At 41.7% G+C, this 11,411-nt stretch overlaps 1 protein-coding gene across 2 annotated transcripts; it reads right to left on the bottom strand.

Annotated features, from left to right (window-relative positions):
* Positions 1–3,401: 3,401 nt before the first annotated feature.
* Zfp281 (zinc finger protein 281) lies at positions 3,402–8,466 on the bottom strand. 2 transcript variants are annotated; one of them, XM_087581073.1, is made up of 2 exons: positions 8,354–8,466; positions 3,402–8,137 (listed from the first exon to the last, which is right to left on the bottom strand). In XM_087581073.1, the coding sequence occupies exon 2, from the start codon at positions 8,117–8,119 to the stop codon at positions 5,450–5,452; it is 2,670 nt and encodes an 889-aa protein (XP_087437199.1). In that variant the 5' UTR covers positions 8,120–8,137; positions 8,354–8,466; the 3' UTR covers positions 3,402–5,449. The 2 variants fall into 2 exon arrangements, with proteins under 2 accessions (XP_087437199.1, NP_001012030.1); NM_001012030.1 differs by having other exon boundaries at positions 5,119–8,133; positions 8,354–8,433.
* Positions 8,467–11,411: the final 2,945 nt, after the last annotated feature.

Below are 11,411 nucleotides of genomic sequence, written 5' to 3'. Positions count from 1 at the left end.
AAGACAAAACTAAAATAGTCAAGGCATTACAGGTTTTTGTAACCACTCAAAATCATTGTCATAACTTACTATGCCTTTATACAGTATACTTGTAAACTGCTTTTTTTGTGGGTAGAGATATGGATTAAAAGTTTGTAATCATAATTCTTAAATTCTATGCATATCTATTTGGTCATATATAATCAATACTTTTGACCGACCTGGTAAAAATAAATTACTTTAAAATTCTTACCAACCACTGGAAGTTGTGTCATAAGTTACTAAAGAACAGATTGAATATATAAACACAAAGGTTAGTCCTTTTTTTCTAGATCAGGAATGTAAACAGAAGTTCACCACAGCTGTCTCTGAAGAGTTATTTATTAATTATTCCACAATAGTACTAAAGTTCATAACAAACCAAAGTACCACAATTCGTCTGAACTGAAAGAATGACAGAGAACGAATTTCCAAAGATCCCCTTCACCCTTTCGGATAAATTCCCCTACTAATTTTATGGTAACATTTTCTATTTCCTTTGCTCCTTCAAAACCTGTTCCTTTTTTTAATTTTAGGAGATACCACTTAATATAAAACCTTTACCCACTCTTCCTTTATTCTCTATAAACAGAGAAAATACAAATCTTCTCCTTGGGAGTACAAGGTCTAAGTCATCAACTTTCCTCGTAGCTACCTCATTATACGTCCTAAGAATGACCCATTTCAAAACAGCATGCTCTTCAAGTCTTCTCTCGCACAGTACACTTTAGCCCAGCAAATCATACATGGACTATGTTGAGTAGTCTTACTCATTACATAAAAAGGTATGGGCTGGCTGTGCTTGCTTGCTGTCTGTACATCTCCACAAACTGTTTTGTACAACTAAAGAACCTTCATAAATGGCTAATATCTTGCTAACATTCATGTTGATGGAAAAGAGTCAAGCCTGAGCATTTGCAAGGTAGTTATGAGCAAGTGTGCAGGAAACTCCAAGTTCTACAGCTTACTCTTTAACCAGCCTATCGGCCTATCACTGAACTCCAAGGCTTTATATAACCTCAATGCTTTCCCCAGATGGTGAGGAAATAAGCTGCAGATGAAGAAATTTGTACTGGATACATCTCAGGCATTAACTTTTTCTTTGTACTATAAAATTTAGGTATATAGGCATCTTTTAAGGAAGAGATTCTTACTATGTGTCGGTAAGATCTATGCTTACCGACTGACTTGTAAATTAAGTACAGATGTATTCCTACTAATGTGCTCTTAGTGAGGCACTGGCTCTACCAAGTGTGGGCTCCACCAATCTGTGAACCCAGAACGGTCAGGTAGCATTTCACTGCATAAGCTATAAAGAATTTAGAACCTTAGTAGGTCACTCACATTTAGATAATATATTTTAAGCAATAAAAGAAAACATAATTTTGAAAGTGTATATCTTCATAAAGATAGTGACTTCATTAAAACTAAGTTGTCTCAAATTCCTTAGTTTTGTTTTTTAAATTAAGGGCAAGGCAACAGAATTCTAAGGTTCAATCTCCCATCAGGAACTCTAGCACCCCAGAGGGTCCAAGCAGGTAACCAACTGCCCAGATCCTTCTCTCCTCAATCAGGGAGCTCCATGACATTGCGGACACCTCAAGGACCCTGTCACAACTCAAGCAGTCCCGCACTGTTGTGAGAATCAAATCCTATCGCTATGTATCAGCAGAGAACACAAAGATCACTTAACTCAGAAAATGATAGCCTTTAGATGGCTTACTCTAAAAATAGTTTGTAGTTGAAAAGTTGCCTTCTTTCTTAAGCTCTTGTGTTTAACAAGAACCTATGAGATCAGAGGCTAAGGGCAGCACACATCTTCATGAGGTTAGCTGCTCATACTGCCACCCAGCCAGGCTTAAAGGTCACTATACAAACGATAATTATAAAATGCTGACTATCAGGGATGAAAACGATATTAAAATGGACAAGAACATCTCCCTAATTAGTGCAATACATAAAATCTGAGGTAGACGTTTATAGCATGTTTGCATTACTTAAACACTACCTCACACATTATTGGTCATAACTGCTGAAAAGCATGGCTATCCTGAATTTACATAGTGCAACAGAGACCCACAGCATCACTACTTCATCCCCAGTGCCTTTTTTCTTTTGGAGACAAGCGTCTCAAGTAGCCTGGGCTGGCCTCAAACCTCATACATTGCCAGAGACAACCCTTAACTTCAGATCTGGATGCCTCCACCTCGTTAGTGCTTATTACAGGAGTCCAGAGAAGCTGGCTTACTTGGTACTAGAAATGGAACCAACCCACAGGCTTTGGGCAAGACCTCTATCCACTGGACTACCTGTATTCATAGGCCAAACTCTATGATGTCTTAAAAACAAAGGATGTTAATCAATTCATATACTGTCCATAAAAAAAAACAAAAAACAAAAAACAAAACAAAAGGCAGGCAAGTGGGTTTTGAAAATTCTTATCTGCTTCAGCTACTCTGGAGAAACAAGCTGTTCAGAGGATCAAGTAACTGGAGTCATAGCAGACTGCAAGAAACTTCCCTTAGGCACTTGACTCCATGAAACAAGCAAGTGTGGGAGTAACTATGGGGAGACAAACTATACTATGTTCTAATGAACAGGCCCATGCGTACATTTACTACCAATTACGTATAGTGCACATATACAATCTGTAGTCTACCCTTCTGTGTTCTCACTCCTATTCCATCAATATTTGTAGACTTAAATCTCAAAGCAGTTTTCTTTAACATCAAGAGAAGTTAAAAAAGAAATTTTTTTAAGACAAGGTAAGGTTTCACTGTGCTGTGGCTGGCTTGAAACCTACTCTGTAGGTCAGTGTGGCCTTGAGATTCACCTGCCTTTGCCTCCTTAGTCCTGGGACAAATGGCACGTGTCATCACGGTCAGCTTCTGTCTTTTAAGTTACTTCAAACACCTTTACTACATCTATATCACGATCTCACCTTTCCTTCTAATTAACCTATGATCTCAATTTCTTAACCTTTTAACTACAATTTAGCTTTTTTTTTTAAACTAAAAATGCTCAAGACCATTTTAATCCATCATTCTGTAATTTTATTATAACCCTTTGAGGCAAAAGGATATATAACACCTTAAGCCAAAAAATTATCGATATGATTTTAAATAAAATCTCTATAAATAATCTCCCTAATATTTAGGAGGGTTAGTCTAGTTTCAACATAATGTAATTTACATTAGATTTCTATTCTTTATATTATTGTGCACCTCAAACAAAATATTCAATGCATTTAAATAAACCTAGAAAGACAATACATTATAAATACAATAAAAATGCAAGCTCCTAAATTACAATTTATAGCATTAACGTGAATATTTTACGAAATGTGATCCACAGAGACTAAGTGATATCTCCTTTCTTCAATGTTGTGATTAACAGGACTTTTATTGGTAGTAAACTAGAGCAAACAATCAGAATAATACATATGTAGTATTCAGTACACACAATAAAAGTTAAAGAAATTCAAAACCTGTATAAAACAAAAGAGAGAGAGAAATCATACAGCTTAAGAGATACAGGGGTAAAGGTCCTCTCCATCTTTGATCACACTTGTCTCTGTACCCAATAGAACTTACTGCACTTAATAAGACATACAGACATTTTAGTACTGAGTGTATTAAAAGAATTAAACACTTTTCTAAAAATCTTTCAATGACAAGTTGGTACCCTTTAGCTAACTAAAGCTAAAAGGTGGGAGGTGGGAAAAGGGAATTAACTAGTATTTTGTAACCATTTTTAATAATTTCTTATTTTCCAAACACTGCTTTTATAACAGAAGTGTTTTACACTTGCACAGTATTAATTACTTTATTATACATGGAAGCCTGTGGTAGGCTGGTTACACAATGAGACTGCAAACTACCAGTGGTACTTTCCTGACGTCAGAAGAGTTCATAAGACTAAACACCACCAAAAGTACATAAAACTCATCAGCATAAACATCAAAGTACATTAAAAAATATAATCAGGAAAAAAATACAATTGCTAAAGAGTGGTTTAGAGCAGAGCCACTGCATATCAGTAGCTGCAAATGGCAATTAGCGTTCATAGCAAGTTTTGATGACTTTACAAGATCCCTGTACAATACTGACTAATACACCCCTTCAAAATGTACATTAAAGGCTGCAATTTCACAAAGAGTTCTGATGTCATTACTAAATATACACTCTTATCTGTTACACAAGCTATGCCACCAGGTGGGATTACAACCCTTTGACATCTATAGCTTGTACATGGAAGTCTATATTGGGTTTAAAAAAAAAGTCAGGGATGTTCACCCTATTGTTTAGTATTTGAATGCCATAAGACATATAAAATGCATAATCAATCATCTACTAGATGATAAATCACTCTAAAATTGAAACCATCAAGACAGGGAGAAGGAACAAGAAGGCCCAGAACTTTAAGAGGAAGTTAAGAACAAGTACCAAAAACCAGAAGTGAAGGTGGTACGTAATTGCATGAATGAGAGAATGCTTTTGGCCATGTATAATGAATAATGCATACCCCAAATTTCAATAGATTATGTGAATTGAACTTACTAATACTGAAACCAACCAACCACTTGGGTTTTAACACTGTACTAGATAGACATTCACAGAATCACTTAATGGAATTACAGCCTCATTACGGGTGGATAAAGAGGGTGTTTTTTCCTCTTCTTTTATTAAAGCTACCATTCCAGGCTTTGATCAAAGATCTAAGAATATTTGTTCTACCAAGCTGGAATGAATCTGGGTTTGGAAGTTTGGAGTACATTAAAAAGCTGCAACAAAATATAGGTAGCCAACAATCTCAGAATTTTGGATCAGCCCAGATGGAGATAGCACTTGAAATGTTTTCGATCCCTTACTTAAATGATGAAATGTATATTCTATCAGCCCAGAAAGAGCAATTTGAAATGTTTAAGATCCCTTAACTTAAACAATGAAATGTGTATCATACTATTTGTAAATTGGATATTCCATTACGGTGATAACGTACAGAATTCCCATGCGTTATTACACTTTCCTGAGAGTAAAGCAATTAGAATAACCTTAATCCTAGCAACAAAGTTTCTTTTTTTTTTCCTTTTTTCTTTTCTTTTTTTTCTGTACTTTTTTTGCTTTTTTAAAATTTTTTTGTTTTTGCATTTAAAACTTTTGGGCTATTCCCTGACAATCTGTACATGTAAATTTGATTGCTAAACATTGTCACTTTGAATGTCAAACTATTTTTAATCTATTGATTTTGATTAAAAATCATAATACAAACAGAGCTAAAATCACACTAACAAAATAAACTAAATATGAAAAGTTGCATTGAAAGGGCATTACATTATTCTTAATAGGATCGTGTAGAAACATTCCAATGGCAGTGTTCTCAAAATAAAACAAAATTACATTAGACTCCCAGCCTGGTCACTCTCGAGACCTTACCTGTAACTCTGGCTGGTGGGTGTCTTTACTCTTGTACTACATGGCTCACTTACATCAGACATCATATTTGTATACCCTGAGAAATCTGACACTGAAGTCCTTACTCTATGGTCCACTTCTCCATTAGAGTTAGTGATAAAGGTCATTGGCACCCTGCTGCCCGACTTAAACTGAGAACCGAATGCTTGTGCAAAGTTCTCAATCTGGTACGTTGTTCTAGGCTCTATGTCTTTCTGAGGATCAATCTGGCTAGCTAACTCCTGAGATGGAATCTGAAAGCTTGTTGAGGACTCTAAATTTTTCTGTTGTTCCTTCTGGCTAGTCAATTTCTGAGATGAGGACTGGAAGGCTGATGATGTCTCTAAGTTCTTCTGAGAATCTATCAGATCATCCAGCTCCTGGGAAGGTGTCAACTGCTGATGTGTAGCATCCAAAGCAGATAAATAAAGACCTGGTTGAGATCCAAACAACATCCCAAAAGGAGGCTTTGGCAATGAAGATGGCAACACTGAGGTAACAGATTGGCCAAAACCACACTCCAAAGGAGATGTAGTGTATATCTGTTTTTCTGGAAACAAAGTGTGGTTGTGGAGAGGTGAAGATAAGCTGACAAACTGGAAACCATGTCCGAGGGTAAAACCTGCATTCGTGGACTTCTCAAAAGCCTGCTGGAGGTATTTGGAGTACTCCTGCAACACGCTTGCTTTGTCATTTGAAGGTGTCTGGGTGCCTGGGCTCAAATGCTCTTCTTGAACCAATTCAGAGTGTTCTCCTGAGGTGTGTAAATCCACTCGTGGTTCTGTTAAGTTGAAGGGATCCTCCTTCTGTGGTTCTGACTTGCTAGAGTACTGATCCAAAATACTTTGTAGAACCTCATCAGGAATTCCAGACTTGTCGTGACAAGACTTAATTTCAGCATTTAGAGCTGAGGAGTCAATAAGTGACAATGGCGCCTCATTGTCCAAAACACTGACCCCTGCAGACTGAATGACTGACTGCTGGGAGACCATGTGTCCTACATTGATAGAAAAGGCACTGTTGCTGCTGGCAGTTGGTAAGTATCTTCTCTTCTTTGAGAACTGCATGGCATCATCATAATTACTACTTATCGGGCCTGGTTTGCCGCTTGCACTTTGGAGAAGACTAATGGTCTCCACGCTATTGTTCGATACGATGCCAAGCGAGCCACTTGGTTTACCAGACAAGGATTTCTGCCCAGCTACATCTGGTAACGGTGACACAAAATTAAGGTAGCTTTTATCTGTATTCTTTCTGCTTCCTTTCTTAAAGATCAGTTTTGGCACCCTTTTCTGTAGCTCATCGAGCCCCGTGCCGATGATGCCGCCACTGGTGGACACAGTAGGCATTTCTACTGAGTAACTCTGCATGTTTATATTGTTTGACATCTGTGATTCGTTTGTTTTGCCAGTCTTGTGTTCCTTATTTTCAACAGCTATGCTTTTTGACTTCGATTTTCTCCGTGAAGAACTTGTATTTCCCTGAGACAACACAGCCAGATTACCCATATTATTATGGTTTGATGACCCAGGTTCTGCACTAGCGGCCCCTTTTGCTATGGCTTCACCACACGTGCGCCTGTGCTTCAACAATCTGTCAGTCCTTGAAAAATACTGTTGGCAAGTGTCACACTTATATGGCTTTTCTCCACTATGTGTCCTCTTGTGTCTCTCCATATGGTACTTCTGAATAAACTTCATGCTGCACTGATCGCACCCAAAGGGCTTCTCTCTGCTGTGAATTTTCTCGTGTCTCTGCAGTAGGTATTTCTGAATGAAACCCATACTACACTGGCTGCACTGGAACGGCCTTTCTCCTGTGTGAATGAGGACATGTCTCCGCAGGTGGTAGGAGCTCCTGAAAGCAGCACTACAGTGATCACAGATATGAGGTTTCTGACTTGGGGACAGGACGGCACCTTCTCCCTCTCCAACCAAAGGTTTGGAAGATGCACTTGGCTTCCTCTTGGCTTTGATTCCCTGAGATTCTGGCTTTGGCCTCTTTGCCTTTTTGACGTTAGTGTCCTGCTTTGGCTCCTCGTTGCCATGGTCATCAGTCCTGCTACCGCTGCTGCTCAGTAATACATCGCGGTGATGCTGGGCTGGTTGCTGCTGGACATGCTGGTGGAGAATACTGAGGTCTTGGATGACGCCGTGGCTCCCCCCTTCCCCTCCTCCTAGGCCTGGTGATCTCTCTTCAGCCCCAGCGAACAGCCCCCCATAGTGGTGGTGGTGATGATGGTGGTGGGACTGCTGCTCCTCAGGATCCGCAGGTTTCTCCTGCTTGATGCTCACCAAGGACTGCAAGAATCCCCAGGAGGTCCTCTGCGAAGGGAAGGCCGCGGCTGACGCCGCCGGCTCCTTCTTGAAAGTCATGTCCGGGGCTGGTGGAGGGGGGGGCTCAGCGGCCGGGGCTGCGGAGGTAGAGGAGGATAACACGCACTGCGGGGGAGGGGCGGCCGTCCCCGCAGGCCGGGTGAAGCTGGTGACCGGGGGGAGCCGGTGGTTGAACATAACCATACTCTGGGGGAAGGTGGGCTCCATCTCAGCTCTCCTGCTGCCGCCGCTGCCGGAGCTGCCGCTGGAGCCGCTACCACCGCTACTGCCGGGACCGCCGCCGCCGCTGAGGAACCCGCTGCCGATTTTCATACCCCGGAGGAGGCCTGGCTGCGGAGAGGAGGGAGAGGAGGGAAGAGGGGGAACGGCGGTAGGGCCGGGCCCCGGGCCGGGACCACCGCAGCGTTTGGGACCCGCCGCGCCGCCGCCCAGCCCTCACCGCGCCCGGCGCCCGTCCGCAGCCCTGCCGCCTCCGGCCCGGCGCGCTCGACCCCGCGGCCTTCCTGGCCGCCCCCGCGCCCGCCCTGGCCCGCCGGCCACACTTACGGGTTCCGCCGCCGCCGCAGCCGCCGTCGCCTCCAGTTAATAAAAATAACGCCGTCCTCTCCACAATGGAATTAAAAGCCTCCCCACTTCTGCGCAGCCGCGGCGCGGTGTCTGCCGGGAACTCCTCGACCGGACCAGAGGAGAGCTCTGCGAGCTCAGTGCGCCTGCGCCTCAGTTTCCGCCTGGCAGACCTGTCAATCAAGGGGGCGGTTGGGCGGAGCTGCTGGGGGCTAGGCGGGAGGGGCGGGGACTTAAGAGACGGACAGCGGAGGGTCTTCCGCAGCGAGGGGACGTGATTGGTGGCTCTGCCTAGGAGCAGAAAGTGGCTGAGGGTTTCTGGGGAAAAGTCGCTCGGGAGGTGGAACTCAAGGGGCGGGAAGTCGGGGGACGCCGGGAGAGCGTGTTGCAGCGTGGCGTGGGAGCCTCAGAGAAAGGAGTTGGAGAAGGTGGAGAAACTGAGGACTCAACATTGGGATTTGATTCACTTTAGTGTTTGCAATCCAAGTATTGAATCAAAATCAGACCTAGAAAAGGATTCCTTAAGGTACTTTTGATTCTGTCTGAAAGCTTTAAACTTGTAACAATATTGTATTGATTACAGATAGCTTTTACTCCTTCCTTTCAGAATGGGGACAGCAATAACGCTTGTCTTTGCGTTTACTGAAGGAGCCTTTGAGACTGCCATAAAGGAGGTACGGCTGCAGAAAATTGTTTCACTGCCAGCCTACCTGAAGGCTACAGCAAAGGGAAACCACGTGTAATCCCAGGTGCAGCAGCCCTGTAAAACACGCCCACACACACTTCCCATCAGATGGTATTTAAATGCCACATACTGTCTCAGTTGTCTGAATTTGCTTATCACGTTGGATGCTAACTAGCCTCATTTGTATAATATTGACCATAGTTCCCTTCTAAAATCTCTGCTAGGATATATATACCCCCTCCCCCCCCCCATATAATGCCTAGAATCTTGCAAAATTGCTCTTTATTCAGTTGGGGGGAATTAGGTAAAATCGTGAAATTAAAAGTTCTACCGACGAAACCAAATAGATATTTATTTAGTGCCTAATAATGTATAAAAGGCATTCACAGCGAGCATGCAAAAATCTAAACCAGCAACTTTTCTAGGAATACTTACACATCACAGACATTTTAATAAAAGGATCTGGAGAATAGTTATTTACCTAGTGTGTTTTCTTAAAGAAATCACATGCCCATTTTCTCATGGTGCCTCTAGAGATAACTTCTTATAATTAAATAGCTTCTCTGAGAAACTTCGCAAATAAAGTCATAAAGATTATTATTTACCAACACAGGCCTCTCTGAGCCTGCCTGGAAACCTTAAAACTGTATTTTATGAGTAGTCTCATGAGGCATTGTGTCTTCCTAACCCCATTTAAATTGTTTTCTGAAACTATCAAGTATAGCTAAGCGTTGAACACTGAAAATTCGAAAACTTCAGGCGGTAATAAAGTATTAGTGAATGCCAGTGAGAAATGACGCTGTCCCTGCATTCAGGGCGTCAGTGTTTAATAGTAAGCTGGATGCGCATAAGCCAGTCCAAGCATGAAGGGCAGTGCGACACTCATGTGAAAGCCAACTTTGTTCTACAGTTATCAAGATAAGAAACCTGTCATTTCTCTCATTCACTCTGTCAGCCTTGAGCTTCTCCAAGCAGACTTACCTCTAGGTTGTACACCCCATATATCTGGAAGATGAAGAGACCCTGTAAAATAAAACGGAGGGGGTAAGCTGTTAGTGCTAAGCATTCTGGCAGTGGAAATGCCTGAAATAAACTTTCCTGGGAACAGACAAAAGAAGGTACACTTCATCAAGGCCCATTTATTTTCCCGACTTTCACCATTAGAAGTTGTCCCTTGAGCATTTATATGATAACACACTAGCACATCGCTTGACGCTGGTTGTGCTAGTAAATTCTTTGGTGATGGAAAATAAAAAAGAGTATCCTAACTACATAGAATAATTAGGAAATTCAACATATCAGTTTCTAGGAGATAGCTGGATGATGAAACACTTAACTATCAATATTTCTAAACTCTGGGGCTGCAGCAACGTCAGTATATTTCTTATTATCTCTGAAGTTAAAAAATTAGAACAGAATCGAAACATTGAACACTACAGGTTACTGACATAGTTCAATGGTACTGTGGTCGCCTACTGTGGATAAGCTTACACCCCAGTACCAGGAAAACCAACCAACCTCCTTTAAACCCTCAAAACTGAAGAGATAAACTTAGGTCATAAGCTCAACATAGCTCAGCAGTTAAGAGCATTTGTTTTTCTTGCATAGGATCTGGGTTCGATTCCCAACACCCACCCAGAGGATCCCACAGGAATAAAAATGGTATACGAACATGAATGCAGGCAAAAACGTCATACACATTAAATAAATCCTCACAAAAGATGGTAAATACAAAGTGTCTATTTGAAACGGTCTCACTGTAAAGCCAACTCATAATCTTCCTTCCAAGTACTGACATCGCAGGCTAAGCCCCCACACCCAGAAGTATGAGGGATTTTTTTTTTTAGATTTATTTATTTATTATATATGAGTGCACTGTAGCTGTCTTCAGGCACACCAGAAGAGGGCAACCCATTAGAGATTGTTGTGAGCCACCATGTGATTGCTGGAATTTGAACTCAGGACCTCTGGAAAAGCAGCCGGTGCTCTTAACGGCTGAGCCATCTCTCCAACCCCTAAATATTTTTAAAAACACTTAATTTTTAAAAGATTATGTTTGCTTAAGACAAGATCTCTCTCTGTAGACCAGGTTTTCCTAGAACTCACAGAGATCCACCTGCCTCTGCCTCCTAAGTGCTGGGATTAAAGGTATCGACTACCAGCACTAGGCTAGATTTTTTTTTAACTGTATCTTAAGTGCATGATTGTTTTTGCCTCCCTGTATACACGTGCACCATGTGCATGCCTGATGCCAAGGAGGTCAGAAGAGGGTATCACATCCCTTGGAAGTGGAGTTACAGACATTTTCAAACCAGTGAATGCTAGGAACCAAACCCTGGTCCTCTAGAAGAGTAG

This window comes from Rattus norvegicus, chromosome 13 (assembly GCF_021556685.1).
Source record: "Rattus norvegicus strain SHRSP/BbbUtx chromosome 13, alternate assembly SHRSP_T2T, whole genome shotgun sequence".
Classification (NCBI taxonomy): domain Eukaryota; kingdom Metazoa; phylum Chordata; class Mammalia; order Rodentia; family Muridae; genus Rattus; species Rattus norvegicus.
This window is presented reverse-complemented; position numbering and strand designations above follow the sequence as displayed.

Bases quoted from the DNA above. Each gene is read 5' to 3' on its own strand.
- Zfp281 (XM_087581073.1), bottom strand. From the start codon at position 8,119: ATGAAAATCGGCAGCGGGTTCCTCAGCGGCGGCGGCGGTCCCGGCAGT.